Here is an 18,879-nt window from a genome sequence, read left to right on the forward strand (position 1 = left end):
TTACTTATGACCACTTCGGCCAAGGTAAATTACATACTCGATTTTGTGAAGAAAATATTGAAGCCTACGACCATATGGGTATCCAAACTTTTGAGATAACCCAATTGAGTTGATGCCAACATCACAGGAGAAGGCATAGAGCAGCAGAGTGAGTTAAAAGCTGGATAATTAGCACAATGATCAATAAGGTAGAGAGAAAATTAAGCAAATTCAAATGAGAAAATACCATATTAATAAACAATACAATAATGACTACGATTGACCCATATTCAATCTAAGCTTTTGAGCTTACACTCTTTTATCAGCTTATGGGCTGACAAGATATTTTCACATTAATAATATAATGGAGAGAGAGAGAGAGGGACAATAATCGCAACTTCATCCATTTATCTCTCTGCATAATCTTCTTATTTCCCCCTGGTTCCCCGTCTTCACGCCTATGCTGGTGAGCCTCAAAAACGACCTCTCCCAACCTTCAAAGAAGCTCTCCTCACTCTCAGCAAATCTCAACACCTTATTCCTTGTCCGCGTGTCCCCGAAAAGAACTGAATCAGAATGAAACAACCCCTTCCCCATCACCAAATTCTGATAATAGACATTGTCAAAAACCAAACCGGTTTCTGGGTCATTGTCCACTGTAATTGAAGGGTCTGCATTACGTGGGCATTGGCTTAACAAGTCATTTCCGTACTTCTTATCTAACAAAGGATCAGTGGGTGTCAGTTTGCCCTTTGAATCTTGAGCGAAACGGTCACTGAATGCGCTGCAATGTGACCTACCGATCGTATGAGCACCTACAAAAAAATGGAAAAACACACTTAAAAAGTCTATGCTAATGAAAATATCCAAATCCCAAAGGTGCTTTTGCTTTTGCAGTTAAAGATAATGTATTTGTATTTGTTTGTCTTCAGAGATCATAGAGTTAGTTATATAGCCAGTTTTTTTTTTTTCTTTTTTTTTTTTATAATTTCAAAATGATGAATTTGTGTGCAATCAGAAATCCTTTTAACTTGGTTTTCCCAATGTGCTTTTTTCTTTTTTCAAGATCATTAGAAGGGTTTTAGATTTCAAAATTTATGCAAATATCATGTTTATCAATGAAGGTAGGTAAAGGCTTTCTAACAGATCACGTGTGAGGGGGGTATAATTATCACAGGCCGTATATTAAAGAAAGAGTTAATTACGTACCAAAAAAGTAGGCAAAATATTAAAAAAGTCCAATTGTTTCAAAAACTAAAAGTAAGTAAGGTAGGTTACTATAGATTTTTAAAAAATTTCTAAAATGCTTTTTAGTACGAGGATACCATCCCCAAGTCGGTTTTAACTTTTCTTTCTTCTAATTTACTTCAATGTGCCCTATGTTTTAAGACAGTTGGTGATCAGTCCGAGGTCTCCATCTTCTGACCGCCCACATTGTGATATTACACCACATTATTGGCAGTTCGAGGTCTCCATCCTCAGGCCGCTCAGATTGTAGTGTTACATCACATTACAGACGGTTCGAGGTCTCCATCCTCAAACTGCCTATAATATGGTCGAATAACACAATGTGGGCAGTCTGATGATGGGGACCTCAGACTGCTAACTGGAATGAGCCTAAGCGAGCGGTCCGAGATCTCTATTCCCGAACTGCCTATAATGTGGTATAACCATAATCTGGGCAATCTGAAGATAGAGACCTCGGACCGGTCGCCAACTATCGTAAAATATATGACACAATCAAAATACTAAAAACTAAAAAATATAAAACCGATCCGGGGATGGTATCCTTGGATTGAAAGGCATTTTGAGAAAAAATTAAAAAGTCTACAGTAACTAACTTTCTTTGTAATTTTTAAGTCAATTAGACTCTTTTTGTATTTTGCCTTCTTCTTTTTGTATGTGTACGTAATTGGCTTAAATAAAATATAGAACATTGACGACCATAATACGGCCCATTGCTAGGCAAAGATACACCATAGCTGTCAATAAGGATACTTGACTGATTACTGTTAAACTCTACCATCCATCAATCCGGAGATGGTATCCTTGGATTGAGAGGCATTTTCAGAAAAAATTAAAAAGTCCACAGTAACTAACTTTTTTTGTAATTTTTAAGTCAATTGGATTTTTTTGTATTTTACCTTCCTTTTTTTTGTATGTGTACGTAATTGGCTCAAATAAAATATAGAACATTGACGACCATAATACGGCCCATTGCTAGGCAAAGAAACACCATAGCTGTCAATAAGGATACTTGACTGATTACTGTTAATCTCCACCATCCATCATTTAGAATGAAGGACGGATGACCCTATAGTGTACGAATTGGATGATATACTCGTTAGGTAGTTGTTAGATGGTTTTTTGGTATGGTGTACTTAGAAAAAGTTTAAATAAGGTGCCAACCTTGTACCAAAGAAGTGAGGTGCACCTTAAAAATCTATCTAAAATGATTGTTAAAAAGCTTTCCAATTTACTCATATTAAATTCAAGGTATATAGATATGAAAAAAATTTAAAAATAAAAAATTTAAAATCTTAAATATCGTCCATCTTGTAACATATTTCCTTGATTCTACATTTCCGTGATTTTAGATTTCATAAGTAGGTGTGAAAACTGATTTTCTAGACATCCAAGAGTACTGGGCACCAGAATTGCACCTTTGAACATGCATTAGAGGTGCACCTTATATTGTTTAAGGTGAGCACCTTACTAAAACGCACCCGTACTTGTTAGCTATGTAACATGGACATGTGTGTCTATAGGTTTTGCCACGTGTCAGCACAATAAATATATGACACTCATGCTTAAAAAAATTAGGTATTTTGTCTTGTTTCTTTTTTTTTTATTATGGACATTGAAATAAGTGTTATCAGGATTATATTCGCAACGAATCGGTGAGATATCAGATCCAGTCAAAATCAATCTGAACATTAATAAAATTAGTCTGAACAGTGGTCAAACTAGTGCGACATGATTTTTAAAATATACAAAAAATAAATAATAATAAATATGAAATATATTAGAAAAGACAATTGTCCAATTTCCTCTGTCAATACCCAATCAAATCCAACCAACTAAATGACCAAAATTGATTAAATAATGTTTTTAACAGAACCCAGTTTTTACTTTGGTAATACTAGTCAAGATACCAATAAGCAGTTTGACCAATCAAACCGACCGGTCTTTACAGTTTTGATAATATGTTGACAACAGTTGACCTCCACCCTCCATGATTGAGAAAGAAAGGAGAATCGCTAGTGATAAACCAACTGATGGATAATCTATAACGAAACCTAGTTTTTAGTTTGGTAAGACTGGTCATGACACCAATAAGCAGTCCGACCGGTAAAACTTAAAGGTCTTTACAATCTTGATAATATGCTAACAACAGTTGATCTCCACCAATCCATCATTCAAAAAAAAAGGAGAATCTCTAGTGATAAACCAATTGATGAATAATATATATATATATATAATTCGTTTACCCTTGTCACTATCCAAACTTCATCACATGGTCATAATTGTTCAGTGGTGATTTATTTTTCATTTTTTTTCTACAAATCCAAATTATTTGAAGCATGTATATATCTTAGTGAAGCACACTTAATAAAAATATGAAAAAAAATAATTTGTAAAATATAAATTGACTAAAATACCCTCAAAAATTTACATGAGTATTTTGGTCAATTTACACTTTACAAATTATTTTTTCCATATTTTTGGGTGCGCCTCACTAAGATGTTCACACGCTCCAAATTTTAGATCATTCCAATTAGAAAGAAAAAATGAAAATTGAAACACTACTAGATAACTATGATCGTGCGAAGAAGTTTGGATGATGATGAGGGTAGAAGAAATCACTGTTCATTTTCGCCTATAGACATTTTGTAGGATCTTCCTAGATATATATATATATATATATATATATATATATATATATATAGAGGAAAAAGCTAGAATTAGCCCACTAGCTCATAGGAACATATGAGCCCAACGGCCCAGATTGAATCCAGGGCGATCTGAAGATCACGAACATCCGGTAGTGCTTGAATTTTAATTTTTTTCTACAAATCCAAATCACTTGAAATTTTAAACGTATGTCTATCAAAAATAGTTGAATTTTTTAAAAATATCAAAAAACCTATATTTCAACCAAAATACCCTGGAAAAGTTTTGGGGGGTATTTTGGTCATTTTGTTTTCACGAATATTTTTTTTTATATTTTTATTAGATGCACCTTGATGAGAAGAACACACACATAAATTTTCAAGTGATTTGGACTTGTAAAAAAATAAAATAAAATTCAAGCACTACCGGACATTTGTGATCGTCAGATCAACCTAAATTCAATCTGGACCGTTGGGCTCATATGTTCATATGAGCTAGTGGGCTAATCCCAGCTTTATTTATATATATATATATATATATATATACACACACACGAACAAGCTTTCTATGCTTCCTCTACAATATAAAACTTATATACTTCCCTTTATCCAACCATCCATTCTGAATGGAGAGCAAAGATTGCCCCAATCACAATGTCACATCTCCATACTATTTTATTTTTAATTTTTTTCTACAAACTATTTTAACACCAAATTTTGTACATCCAATCCTCTATTAAACTCGCACTAGCTAAAAATATAAAAACAATATCTTCAATAAAATAAAATGACCAAAATACCCTTGAAAGTTTCAAGAGGTATTTTGGTCGTTATATTTTATCGAAAAAATTATTTTAAATATTTTTTATAGGTGCGTCCCAATGAGAAGATGGTACATACCAAATTTCACATTCATATAATTTGTATAAAAAAATCTAAAAATAAAATACTTTGAGACGTCGGATCTAAGAACAAATGGTGAGTGGCTCTCTTGATCAAAATTGGACAGATGGATGGTAGCGAAAGCATAGATCTTCTATGCTATAGAGGAAGTATAGAGACCTTTATTTATATATATATATAGTATCTGAAATGGCAATTTAAATATTGATATTTCTAACACTCATATTCCTATATACCTTTTCTATTGTCAATTATAAAAAAAAATTAGTGGCATCTCTCCTAAATAAGGAATTGGGTGGTAAAAGTAGAGTACCTGAGAGGGCGACAAGGTCATCTAGGTTGAGGGCTTTGGAGGAGAAGATTTTGGTCATTTGATCGAGGTCGAAGGTGGTGTCCACTATGTTGGCCCTCACATTTGCCTCCGATGAGACCCTCCCATCTTTCCTTCCCATTAAAACCCTCACATTTGGCCCTCCACCCTATATGTTTAAAAACAATTATCACACTCCCTCTCGAATAATTTGTGTAGGGAAAGAGAGTGAGAGATGAGGTGTAGTCTCTTATAGACCTTCTAAGGTTCATTGGTGTTGGGCTTGGTTTCGGGCCTCTTCACCCCGTGGTTAGGAGCTACTAGGGTTCAACTGTCCCGGCTGCTAAGTTCTCAACCAATCCTGGCCCGGCTGGCCCTAAAACACAAGGGCCTAGGCCATAAACTTGGGCCTTAGGGCCAGGCCACCATGAGCCTGTCATACCGGACTTGGGCCAGGTCTGCAACTTAGCAGGCTTGGGCCAGGTTTGAGAAACATGAGCATTAAATCCCTACCTGGCCTGGCCCTGATGCGGTCACGGTCAGGGGCAGGGGTAGGGGTGGCCCTCTAGGGACTACGATGGCCGGGCCCAGCGTGTTGCCACCCCTACTACTGATCAAATCCGAAGAGTGGAGAGAGAGAGAGAGGCAGTGTACCAATCGGACAGCATCTCTAGCAGCTAAGACGAGTACATCGGCACAAGAAACAGTCGAGGGACAAAAGACTTCAACCAACGCTTTCGCTGATTCCACAACCTGAAACCCTCCCAAAGATGCATTTGCAGGATCTGCCCTCTCTGTCCCATTCCCTTCTACCAAAACAGACCCATCACATCCCTGCAAATTCAAATCAAATAAATATCCCCACCACAACAACAAATCTCAAATCAAACATCTTGAGAAAGCTTAGCTTAGCATTCAAATTGAATACTGGTTTTTGGATTCTCTCACGAGAAACCAGAAGAAGTTTGAAGATAAAGAAGCACTAGCTAACAGTTTTTCCATTTTGGGGTGTTATTACCTCAACCATGCAGTCATGGAATAGCAAGCGAAGGAGTTTTGCAGGAACAGTTTGGTCGAAGGTTGAAGCTGATCTCACAGCATCTGTCACCAACATCTCCACATTTGGACATGACTCTTCATAGAAATTAAGAGAGAGAGAGGACGAAGTTCCAGGTTGAGCAAACAAGATGATGAATGTGCAGAGAAGCAAGATAAGTTTGAAGCACGGAGAGCTGAGATACATGGGCATTAAACCCATAAACAAAGATATGCCTTCCGAGTTCACACTCAAAGAGAAGAGAGAGAGAGAGCTAAAATCGCAAACTTGACCAGATGAGAGAGCGAGTGGAGGAAGAAGGAGGGTTTGGGGTATACAGTAGGCGAGGTGTTGTATTGAATGAGGACCCAACCATCTTTCTTACACTGCATTTATTTGAGTTGCAGTGTCGTAATGCCTAGCAAGAGAAGAAGATGAGTTGTTCAGTTACCCCTTCCTTTATGAGACACTCCCTCTCTGACATGAATCAATGTCCTCTCTCTCTCTCTCTCTCTCTCTCTCTGGTATTGCACCCCTTGGCTTGCACTAATGTCCTCCATCCCGTTCCCTGGTCTATGAAAGGGAAATTTATAGGGACCCGTAGAAATGCTGGCTTCTCAATAAATATATTTTTCAGATAGATTTTAAGACTTCATTCTTAAGGAAATGTAATCTCTAACACGGACATCACTAATATGAAAAAATAAATCAATTTAAAATCTAAAAATAATAAGTTTTACTGAGAAAATATTTGGATCATTAGTTTGCATTGTTTTTAGATAAAACACCTACTTGCATCCATCTTTATATAAAATCCAGCCCACACGAAACAATTTTCCAACTTATACATACCCCTCCACCCTACTTTCTAGGCATCACTTCTATCCTCACACTTTAAATCGAGCAAGCTTTCTAAATTTTTCCTACAATATCAAATTTATGTACTTCTTCTATCCAACCGCCCATTTAAAATAGATAGCTGAGATGGCCCAATCACAATGTCATTAAATTTATGTACTTCTTTTATCCAACCGTCTATTTTAAATGGATGGCTGAGATGGCCTAATCACAATGTCATGCCTCTACACCTTAATTTATAAAATATTTTGACACCAAAATTTAGGCGTCCTCATAAACTCGCACCTGTTAAAAAAAATATATAAAAACAATATCAAAATAGACTTAAAAATTTTAGGGGTATTTTGATCGTTATCTTTTTATCAAAAATGTTTTTCTTTAAATTGTTTTCAGGTGCTCCCCATTGAGATGCATGTACAAAATTTTATATTCATATAATTTGTAGAAAAAAATAAAAATAAAATCCTCTCGTGTCTAGATCAAACGATCAGTGACTTACTTGATCTAAATTGGACGGCTAGATAAAGCGTAATATATATCTTTTACATAGTAGAGAAATATAGGACATATTTCTATACGGTCGGCCTACATATTGTAGAAATCCAAACTTGACAATAAATATATTTCTAAAATATAAGTTGATCCTAATTTTTAGAGAACATATAATTTTTAACATGGAGATCGATATGAGAAAAAAAAATTGAAAACTACAAATATAATTATATTAAAAAACATTTGGACCGTTAGCTACAATTATTTTTAGATGGACCTCCTATTTGGATCATATTGTAAAAATGTGGTCCAACTCACATGAAACAATTTTTCTTTCCCCTTTTAAATCATATCACTAACCCTCAATACTTTTTATTCTCGACCCCACCCCTAAGTAAAAAGTTCAACTTTTAAGGACAAACCAGCATCATTTGTTTGGCTAAAAGTTGTTCCAGTATAAATGTGTTGGACCAATTTTTGGGTCCCCTATGGGTCCCAAAGTATAAAAAGGTGGCCGCAAGAATAAGCAGGATTGAGTTAATGTAGTTTAAAATTTGTTTGCAGGGCATGCTTAGAAAATTGGGTCAAAGAGTATATCTACTAAAAAAAGTATACAAAAAGACCATTCACTTTTTATAGAAAGAGGTGTCGATCACTCTTATCCATCATATTTTAAATCGGTGGTTGTAAATGCGCCGTTAACTAGACTTAAAATTCAAAAAAAAATTTTGTCAAACCCCGTAAAACATCCCTAACCATGCAATTTGATATCTAATTGATCTCATAATATACAATCCTTACAGTCATATGTTCCTTTTTGCACATGGGTACAAAGTGATTTCTATCTCACTCCCAAATTGCTCATCCAACAATCCGACTTGAATCAGTAGATGAACGCTACTCCCACCAATATGGGTTTTGAAACACTTTACTTTCTTTCCATATAGAGAGATTCAAGGGAAAATGGCCTAGATCTATGAGCCTCAAAACTTGCCTTGTTCACCAGAAAACAGAGGGCATGCCCTCTTGTCATTGATATTAGGGTAAGTGAGTTTGAGAAAGAGAAGTCTAAATAGGATTAGAGTTTTGATGATTCCATCTCCTCGTACGAGATCCAAGTATAGAGGAAGAAACTTTACAACCTGAAACTCAATTCTAATACTAACTGGACTTGAAAAGACTTCCAGTAATTTTCCAGCCACAATCAAATAAAACAAATTTTCTTAGTGCCCTTTTACTACCAGGAGGCCACAATCAAATAACACAAATTTTCTTAGTGCCCTTTTACTACCAGGAGGTCAAACATTCTCGTTTGTCAGATTTGAAATCGAGTGGTTATGAGTGCATCTTTGACAAGACTCCGATTTCAAAAAAAACCTTCTCTAATTTTGTAACACACTCCAAACCATCCAATTTAACATCTAATGTCTGATAGCAATTGTGACTTCCTCGTAACAAATAAAAATAGTTTGGTCGAATATAATCCAATTTCATGATTACCAATTGATAGGCCACGCATGCCAACTTTGATTAAGGTGCATTTTGTACAACAGGACCAACATGAACAAACATTTTACTTAACGAAAACGTAATCTATAAGACTTTTCACCATTAAGCTCAAGCCATCACCAAAGGACAAAAACTAATAATAATAGGAAAGTCAAAAATATAATAAACCTAAAAAGTGATTACCTCAATAGTCAGAATTGACGATAATAAAACCTCAATATTACATCATGTTTCCTTTTGAGGTGTTTGAATATATAAATACAAATAGCACAAAAATCTAACCAAATTTTCCAATAAGAGTGGAGGAGCAAGGGTTCACTAAAAAGGAAAAAGAGACCCAAAAGTAACTTCTCTTACAAGTTTGAGCATAAATTATGGATGAATGGAGACCTAATCTCAAGCTTTTTTGCGTGTTATTCTGCAAATTACGAAACGATTTCTGTTTAATATAAATTGAAAGAAAAAGGAGAAGAAGAGTTCCAAGTGTCTAGAGCTGGATCAGAAAACACACCTACAAGTGCATACATTGAAAAAAAAAAAACTGAAGTGGGTGTTTTACCTGAAGCATTTAATGCCAAGAGCGCTTGTAATTTCATGGGTCACACCAACAGCAAAGTGCAGCCATAGAGAAACTGCAAAAGAGAAGAAAAACAAAGAGCATGGATAATGTTATCACATGTATAATGACTGAAGAAAAGTTCAAGACCTTGGATTTAAGAAAATGGTCCATGCTAAGAGCCAAAACTTTTGGATTTCGGACCAAAACTTAGCTAAGTAGTTCGATGTTGAAAAGATGGCCCGAAAGTTTTGGCCTGGTTTCCCCAGTATTTTAATAAACATCTAAGCCTCCAGTATAAGATGTGACTTTTACTTTTTTTCAAGGAGAAAAAAAGCACCAAAAAAAAAATGTCTCAAACTAGCGATGAGATCTCGATTATTTGCACCAATTTCTTGACAATGATTCAATAATCAATATATAAGAAGCTTCTAGTGCAGGGAAGTATCATTACATGTAAAAAAGCAATAAAGGCCGACCATCATATGCTCACTAACACAAGGAACCCTGCAAGACAATGAAACCAAAATTTTCGGTTTAATTGTAGCTTTCAAAATTGTCACTAGCTCTAAATTCATGTAAATATTTAGATGCTTTACAAGCATAAAAGTGAGAAACTAATTTACCCATCCAATATTCTGGAAGAAAACGCATTCCCAATGGCCAGAGGGAGAATCAATAGTGACTGTCCACAGTAAAAAATTTAATGGACGCCCTGTTCAGTTTCAACTTATATTTAAAAGTAACTATTCATTTGGCTAAGAAAGTAATTTTTCAAAAGAACATGACGAACCCCTCAATTCCATACCATGCACATTCCTGTCTTCAATCCTTTGGGCTCATCACAGATATGCGCGAGAACCAATCTTCCCTGGTGAAGGAAAATAGTTTAGGTTAAAGGGAAAACTTCAGCCTGAAGCCATTCAACTCTTCAATCAAATATGTTCATAATGTCCTGATGTTTGCAAAAGGTCATCCTTTTAACTATTTTTGTCAGTCCATAGCAACATCAACCTCTTTCTTTGTTTAATAATGTAGAATTTAGTTCGGTTGATTTAGTAAGGGAAAGTGATATCAATTATTGCTTGGGGCCCACTTATTTAGAAATATTTAAGAAAAGAGCCTGGGCTTAATTGGTTAACGCTTGACAATTTGCAGCGCTACGTCCTAGGCTCAATTCCTACCAAGGGTAGGGGCCCTCTCCCCACTGACTCACCCTAAAAAAGTGACAACATCAACGGCTATTTACTTGCATATAAAATGGGTCAAGGTTGGTTAGGAGAGTAATGTCTTCCATATCCCAGTTGATGTTGCACTTAAAGACATCTACTGATCTTTCTTGGAGCCCTCACAGCAAGTATGGCCAAGTACACAGTAACTTGAGCAACATTAAAGGTGAGAGTAATGCTAAATATCAACTTTGTCGGACCCGTGACATTAGTGAATTAACAGTTTGCTTTTAACTTAAAATCTTTTTTGGTAAAAGGAAGAAGAATAGTGAAATGGTTCTAGAAGTTGCCTAATGGTATGATTCATCTAAAACCTCAGCTCTGGGATTACATTCAATGTTTACTAACAAAAAGCAATAGCAGAAAAGAAGAAGAAAAAGAACACACCACTAGGTATCCAAAAGCAAATCCAGTTCCCATCAACATGAGATGGGGCTCAGTTGCCAGTACGTCCGATGGAGATAACCAACCCCTGCTCACATTAAAATATTAGAACCGCAAGTATTAGATTAATTTAGGAGATGGAAAACTTGAGATTTACAGTACAACTTTACCATATAAAAACTCCTCCCACAAGTCCAAGGAATGGGAAAATCTGAAAAGTAAAAAAAAAAAGATAAGTAAAGATGCAAAGATGGATGAAAAGAGAATTATAATAATAATTATTATAAGTTGTAAAGGTCTAGATGTTCACCATAGCCAAAGCATTTGTCATGTTTCCTTTCCGTGAAGCAAGAACTTTGTGCACGTTAAAAATACTGCAAACCACATCCAAAGGCATTGCTGAGACACACAATGATGACTACGAGAGTTATCCAGCAGGTAAACTCAAAAAGGTCATGCAATCTCTACTCGAAATCGTGTAACCCGCCGAATATATATTCTAAGCAAGCAAAACACTTGTTTTTTCTAGTCCTGCTTTTTATTTGATTGAAAAGAAAACCATTATATAAGCTCTATCAAGTGTACATGTACAACGCCAAAAGAAGCATGAGTCGATTGGAACGATGTCTACGATAGTTTGATCTATAAAAAATTTAGACCCAAAAAAACAATTGAATAAGTAAAATTAAAATCAATATATCTGATTATATCATTATGTGACCCATAATATATTCTATAACCAACAGGAACTTACTTGTACACAATGGTCGGCAGAACTCCAACAGCCATCATGAAAAATATAAGAAACTGATATATCGGCATATCTGCATGTTGTCATTAAACATAAGTAAAACAGCTTGCCGTATACACAATTAAATTATTGTAACTATCTTTTTTTTTTATAGGAATATTGTAACTATCTTCGTGTGCACTATTATATATCTTCATTTCTTTTTGGCTAGGCTCACTATTATATATCCGGCAAATATATGATATCGACAACCATTAAGGCTATAAAGGTTAAAAAAACAAGATTCAAAATCAATATCTGCAAATTTTCTGATATGACTCTCATCCATATAGAGATAGGTGTAAAAATACTAGAACCCACATATTTACACAAACACCACTTCTACTTGAGCAAAACCTCTTACTTGGAATTAGGGGAATGTGATCTACAAACTTTATAGAATCTCTAACACCATGTATCCACCATTCAGCACCTAGGAACATAACAAGGACATGTTACAAGCAAACTTCAAAACACATATGTTAGTATTTTAATCAATGACTTAAGGCATGATTCCCAAGGAAATAAGTCTATAACAGTCTGTCAACTTCTTTTTATCAGAAAACTAAAGACTGCCTCAACCAGAGTATACATAAAAATAAATAATGCTAGGAAAAATATTCATTCAGAGGATTGATCATTAAATTTTTCCACACAATCATAAGGTAGGTGAATAAGCATTAAAGTGTTAAGTATAAGTACGGATGTAGAAAAACATACCAACAGCAGATGTAAAGAAGTGAATCATGTAAATAAGTAATAACCCTTCTGTAGGCCCATTTATTTCAGGAAGAATGAGTGTGTTGGTAAAAAAGCTGAAATCATACACAAATATTGCATAGTAAGTCAAATGGGAAAAGAAAAGTGAAGCAAACAAAGATTATATGGAAAATCCACATAGGATAGATTGCAACATTAACACTAGGAATGACACATTATATAACAGAAAGGAAAAACAGCCAATATAATCAGAAGGCTCTGATGGGGGTCTTAAATTCGAAGATGAAAAACCATCAAAGATCAAACTCATGAAATATCCACTCATCTGATCAAGCAGAAGCTACAGTATAAAGGAGCCAGTGAGATTGCAAAGATGCCACAATTTTTTCTCAGTAGAAAATTCATATACTAATATAAGCATTCTAACCAATTCAACAACAATTTTATCGTTACTTTCAAACACCAGAGTAACCTCAAAAAGGATCCATCAAAGATATTAAGCAGTTATAGTGTACATGAGACAGTATCTGCATGCACCCTCCATTACATCCCTTGAGAGCTTAGTTCTAAATTGTTACCCTCAGGCATAAGACTCAGGAATCATCAAGTTGACTCAGTTTACGTATTTGCTGAGTTTTAAAAACTCATTTAACTTCTTTCCAATATATAATCTTTTTTCTTTTTCTTTTCTTCCTTTTTTTTTTTTTTTGAGGGTCATCATTTTCTAATCTTTTGACCTTTCCTCTTTATATATATAAAATTCAGCCAAGTCCTTCCAAGTTCCACCAAATTGGCTCAGCTAGGGACTAGGCCAGCCGGGGATTTGTAAATTCAAACCTAGTGTAAGCTCACCACGCTGCCCTAGTAACAAGTGTCTCAACACATATACTTTCATCAGTGATTGGTAGCTACGAAGTAGCAAAAGGAGATATCACTATCAAGTGCAAATACAAATCACAAGACCCACATCAACGTTGTTTCCAGTATTACAAGTTCTACCATTCACAGGTGAAAATTGGTCTCTTACTGAAGGCCTTTTTTGACAGGGTATTCCTCTTACTTCAGTCCTCGGACTGTAATATATGAGGGGGATATTCCTCATTCATATATAATGCTGCATGAGATCAAACTTTTACATACCCATGATTGGACAAATGAGTTGCCTAGTAAGACTATAGTAACATTCCACTAACAGAAATTCCTCATCTAGTAACATTAGAACAGCACATGCTTCTTTTTCTTGAATTGGTAAGACATACCGATTCTTAAATTAAAATAAGTAACTAAACGAGGGGATCAAGAGCTCTAAAAAGGTTCAATTTTCAACACTTAAATCGAGAAAACTCTCCAAAAAGTGACTACATGCACAATAAGTATCAGCCATATAGCATGTGCATTACAAAAGGATATCCAAGGTTAAGAAAGAAACTGAATTTTTTAGTATAGAGAAAAATAAGAAAATCAACTTACTGCTCCCATGTTGCAAAGTAGAACGGGATGGCAGCAAGTATCCAAAACCATATAGTATGACGTCCACTCATGACAGAGTTCCCAAACGCCATCGTCTCAAACTGAAAAAAAAGAAGAAGAAGAATGATTCACGAATGCTCAAAGAGAAAGAAAGTGCATGATAATTAGCACCCATGTGTACGCTATGGTTGTAAATATTTTCTAATAACAGTTCTTAATATGGTACATACCGCACAAACAAGTGCATCACAACCTGGAAAGAAATATAAAGCAGATGTTACGTTTCCAGAGAAAGAGGATATTTTGAACCAAATGCAAAAGTGGGAAATATTCGTAAAAGTCCCTTTTTTGCAATATTTAAAACATATCCCATAATTTTTATATTTTACACCCATGTCCCTTAATTTCTCATCGTTTTAATTTTCCAAAAAATGCCCTCATGTCTGCACTCCAAGTGCCAACCCGAGCCGAAGCTCAAGTCAAGTCATCACATACCATGGCCACAAGGCTCAGAGAGCCACATTCTGGGTTTGCCACAGGGGTTCTTGAGTGCGGGTTGGCACTTGGATTGGCATTCCAAGTGTCAACCCGACCTCAACGCTTGGAGTGCTGTGCGGGGGCATTTTGGGAAAAATGAAAAGGAAAAACTGTAAAAGGGGAACATGAGTGTAAAATGTAAACATTACATGACATATTTAAATACCATAGAATAAAAGGGATACTCACAAAAAATTTCCTATAAAATTCCTTTAAGAACAAACAAAAATGTAATGAAGAACCCACCATGATCAAACAGCTCACCCAAAGGACTTGTAGAGTTTGTTCTCCTTGCTTGCTTCCCATCAATTGCATCAAATGTCTGTCTATCCAGTGGATGAAGTGTCACATAAAATCTAAACCCTCTGAAGATGTAAATGATGACTAATTAAAATGCAATGTCATACTACAGGATTCTTGTAATCAAACCTGATACAAGAACAATAGCAAACCGTGGGCAAAGTTGACCCATCTTGGAGGAGGAGAATCCAGTAGGGGTGAGTAGACCTGTCACATAGAAAGAAAATATGTCAGAATGCTTTTCGAGTTTTAAGCATAAGATGGTATTGCTATTTCTTAATAAAAAAAATGGACGTCAATTAAATTACAGAACGACCTGTTTCCTTGAGAATATACATTACACACAAGCGGGAGTTATTTTCAACACAGGGAAAAGATACAAAACAGGTGAATGAAAAAAACCACCCAAATGCTGAAAACATGGAAGTGAAAACTAGAAAAAGTAAAATTTCAGCCCGTTTCTAAATTGACACAAGAATAATGTACATAAGACACCTAAGAAAAAGAGCCTCATGTGGAGGAGCTTATAGAACTTATAGCAAATACCTCGGCCTGACTCAACGAGTACTGTAGCAGCAAAAAACATGTTAAAAAAATAAAAAAATTTATAAAAAAATAGAAAGACTATATTTAAACTAAAATTAATGGAAGAGAATCAGAAAGACTATATTTAAAGTAAAATTAATGGAAGAGAATCCCAGTATCTAATGCAACTATATTTTGGCATGTATAAGAAAAACATTACATTATTTCCGGTGCTTCCATAAAATTATTAAAATTGTTACGATGATCCATGTAACTTACATAGCTTAAGAAAGCTGATGTGAGAATAAAGGACAAGCCCACAGCGGTTATCTGTTAATATGGAAGAAACAACACAAGTTTAAATTAGTAATACATGAACAAGATCCAGAACATGACACACATAAAAACATTACCTCCCAAGGAATGTAATAGAGAAACTTGGAATCATTTCCTACAAATAAGCTGTGAGATGGGGTGACAATGAATAGTACTCACCACATTAGGCCTGCACAAATTTGCAGAATTAACATATTAGAAGGAAAGAGATGAGGAGTAATACAAATCTACAACATGTATTTACAGTTTATTGGCTCCAAGCTGTTTTCTTGAGTTTTAAACATTATTATCAAACCTAAGAGAATTCTATCTAGCCTAAGAGAATTCTACAGTTTGTCTATTGTATTGATCAAATCTTTTTTCATTATGATCCCATCTCAATTTCAGGAAGCCACTAGACTAGAGCATTTAGATAAATTGTTACTGATTGACCTTCCACTAAACTTAGTAAGCCTCACATGCCATTGCAATCACACAAGGCTTGCCCAACATGATATAAGCTATGCCCCGCTTGACATAAATTAACCAAATAGCGAAACCCAGCATGATCATATAAAATAAAAATACAAATAAAAACAGAGAGATAAAACTCAATATGATCATAATAAAATTAGGGTTCCATGTTACATGAATCAAATTGAAGGAAAAACTTACGCAATCCAAAGGGGAAAGAGATTGACGCAATAGCTCCAGAAAGGCTGTAATATATATTTGGCTACATATGATCTGTCAACACCACTATACTTGTGCCTAAGCAAGCCTTCAATACCATGAACCCCAATGTACCCCATTCTACAACACACAACAGCTGTGCTACTCCTGCCTTAGATTACCACTCCATGGAATGTGCAGAACCTTCTGCAACAATAGGAAAAAGAACTTGAAATTCAAAAAACCAATCTTGGGTTATAGCCAAACGCAATTACCGAAATAAAATAAATTTCCAAGTTAAATCAAAAATAGGGCTACTGAATGCGGTAGATTATATCCCATACTCATCAGCTGGCTAAGAATTAATACTACCAAATAAACAGCTAACCACAGAAAACATTAAAAACAAATGCAGTATGGTTTTCCTTTATGCAATCTTTCAACAAAGATGATTTGGCGGTTCACTTTACAAATGTACTTCTTTCAAGCCCACTTAACCACAAATAACTTCTTTTCTTTAACAAATCACTTGGCTATCAATTGGCAACAACCTTTTAATGCTCCAAAGTTAGATAGGTGAAGAATGCCTATATACTGTAAATTCGGCCTTCTAGGGCTACATCAGTGGAAGGATCAGATTTTGAATCAGATAATTAGAGTGAGTGAGAACATATGAATCAGTAAAAAAATATCTAAATTTTTGTGAATGGATTGTACAAGAAGTCTTTAGAAGCTCATGTGGCAATCGACTTTTAAGTGGTGAGGCTCACTTGCTCCATTCCTCTGGGCAAACAATCTAAAGGATGCTATTAACAGCAAGCAGACAACAACAAGCTCATAGAAATGTAGATGACAGAGAGACAGAGAAAGAGACTGTGTGTGTGTATGTGAGAGAGAGAGAGAGAGAAAACATTTGTAATACAAGTCGATTTAAAAAGTAAAAAGCTTTTAAAAAAAAAAATATAGCTTGATAATGCGAATTTGCCTACAGGAGAAGATCAGAAAGCGTATTTCTTCTTCACAGAGAGATTCATTTTCTCTTTTCATGAGTTAATCAGGTTTTCTTTCATATGAGTTTCCAAAACAATTTGAACTGTACTACTCAGGAATAAAATTAACGGTAAACTAAACATCGAGAAAAAGGGGAAAAACTCCACCTTCATCAATCAAAGCTCTTGCTCTTTTTCCCTTTTTTGGTAATTATCATGCAGAAAAACATTTAAAGTACTATATACCCCAATCCATAAAAATAACCACAGAAAGCACTCTATAACGAACTCGCTTCTGTTAGAGAGAGAGACAGAGGATGCACTCTACAGGACCATCGATCCTCAGAAACATACATACACACACGGAGAAAAAGAGAGAGAGAGATGGGCCTTCTTTTGCCTAAGAATGGATCTCGGTCGTCCATTGATCCGAACACAGGTAGAGAGAGAAGAAACGGAACACACCTTACCAACTGGGATTGAGAGTGAGAGAGTGAGGAGAAACGATGGAAACGGCTATTTCAACCTCAGAGAAAGAGAGAAAAAGAGGGAGAGAGGGGCATTGGATATGGATCCTTTGTCCTCTAAAACAGCAGAAAAACAGAGATGACAGGAAGATAGATAGACTAACAGAGAAAGACATTTTACCGAGAGAGAGAGATTTACCTCTAAAACCGGATCTGCATCTCTTCATCGATGTTAAGCAATGGCAGGAAAATTAAAAAGAGAGAGAAGGATTTCTTCTCGAACTTGGTTATTTCATGGTCTGTGATTTGTGCTTGCAGGCATAGTAGCAACTGATCTCAAACAAAAGTATAAGAAACACGGAGAAAATAACAGGAATAATAAAGCAAAAAGATTTAATGCTCCTCCGGGTACTGCTGTTCACTTGCTCCATCCGATAAAAACCCATTTAGTATTTCAAATCCATCGTCAACCCCAAAACTCAGAAAGAACAAATCCTAAATTAAACTCTTTATACCGTGGCATTATTTTTTGTTAGAGCCCTTTCCTATCTATTTGAAATTGATAATTCGTGATTGTGGTCTTTAACCTCATCGAGGTTATAAGTCATTTATATTTTTCTAACTATTTGAAATTGATAATTCGTGATTGTGGTCTTTACCTTCATTGAGGTTATAAGTCACTTATAGTTTTCTACTACTTCCTATGTCTTTTCGAGTTCAGCCATCCATTTGAACCACCTTATGCCTTATAACATGTTCTATACTGGGTTTATATCAGCCCACTTAAATCTATTTTATCTTATCATCTATTAAAGCTACATCTACATTGGACATCGCTCATCTATCTTAACGTTCTCATCTTACCGATCCCATAGGTACATTGTCTCTTGACTGTCCAAAATGCCGTCTAAAATTGAATATGATATCTCGAGAGTGAGATCCATT

At 35.4% G+C, this 18,879-nt stretch overlaps 2 protein-coding genes across 11 annotated transcripts; both read right to left on the bottom strand.

Moving 5' to 3' along the window:
* Nucleotides 1-200: 200 nt before the first annotated feature.
* On the bottom strand, nucleotides 201-6,715 carry LOC18435341 (Peroxidase superfamily protein). 3 transcript variants are annotated; one of them, XM_006845387.4, is made up of 4 exons: nucleotides 6,104-6,715; nucleotides 5,740-5,919; nucleotides 5,089-5,254; nucleotides 201-794 (listed from the first exon to the last, which is right to left on the bottom strand). In XM_006845387.4, the coding sequence occupies exons 1-4, from the start codon at nucleotides 6,341-6,343 to the stop codon at nucleotides 379-381; spliced, it is 1,002 nt and encodes a 333-aa protein (XP_006845450.3). In that variant the 5' UTR covers nucleotides 6,344-6,715; the 3' UTR covers nucleotides 201-378. The 3 variants fall into 3 exon arrangements, with proteins under 3 accessions (XP_006845450.3, XP_088709987.1, XP_088709988.1); XM_088853861.1 differs by having other exon boundaries at nucleotides 5,599-5,919; nucleotides 6,104-6,692; XM_088853862.1 differs by lacking the exon at nucleotides 5,089-5,254 and having other exon boundaries at nucleotides 6,104-6,678.
* A 2,405-nt stretch (nucleotides 6,716-9,120) lies between these two features.
* LOC18435342 (choline/ethanolaminephosphotransferase 1) lies at nucleotides 9,121-18,231 on the bottom strand. 8 transcript variants are annotated; one of them, XM_006845388.4, is made up of 19 exons: nucleotides 18,134-18,231; nucleotides 16,482-16,685; nucleotides 15,987-15,996; nucleotides 15,771-15,821; nucleotides 15,096-15,173; nucleotides 14,913-14,988; nucleotides 14,360-14,382; nucleotides 14,130-14,230; nucleotides 12,660-12,754; nucleotides 12,304-12,372; nucleotides 11,904-11,973; nucleotides 11,460-11,523; nucleotides 11,320-11,360; nucleotides 11,153-11,237; nucleotides 10,345-10,407; nucleotides 10,163-10,221; nucleotides 9,991-10,043; nucleotides 9,540-9,612; nucleotides 9,121-9,398 (listed from the first exon to the last, which is right to left on the bottom strand). In XM_006845388.4, the coding sequence occupies exons 2-19, from the start codon at nucleotides 16,616-16,618 to the stop codon at nucleotides 9,377-9,379; spliced, it is 1,170 nt and encodes a 389-aa protein (XP_006845451.1). In that variant the 5' UTR covers nucleotides 16,619-16,685; nucleotides 18,134-18,231; the 3' UTR covers nucleotides 9,121-9,376. The 8 variants fall into 8 exon arrangements, with proteins under 8 accessions (XP_006845451.1, XP_088709985.1, XP_088709984.1 ...); XM_088853859.1 differs by having other exon boundaries at nucleotides 15,905-15,996; XM_088853858.1 differs by having other exon boundaries at nucleotides 14,931-14,992; nucleotides 15,905-15,996.
* Between the last annotated feature and the right edge of the window lie 648 nt (nucleotides 18,232-18,879).

This window comes from Amborella trichopoda, chromosome 12, assembly GCF_054954075.1.
Source record: "Amborella trichopoda isolate Santa Cruz 75 chromosome 12, AtrichopodaSantaCruz75HAP2 v2.0, whole genome shotgun sequence".
In the NCBI taxonomy this organism is placed as follows: domain Eukaryota; kingdom Viridiplantae; phylum Streptophyta; class Magnoliopsida; order Amborellales; family Amborellaceae; genus Amborella; species Amborella trichopoda.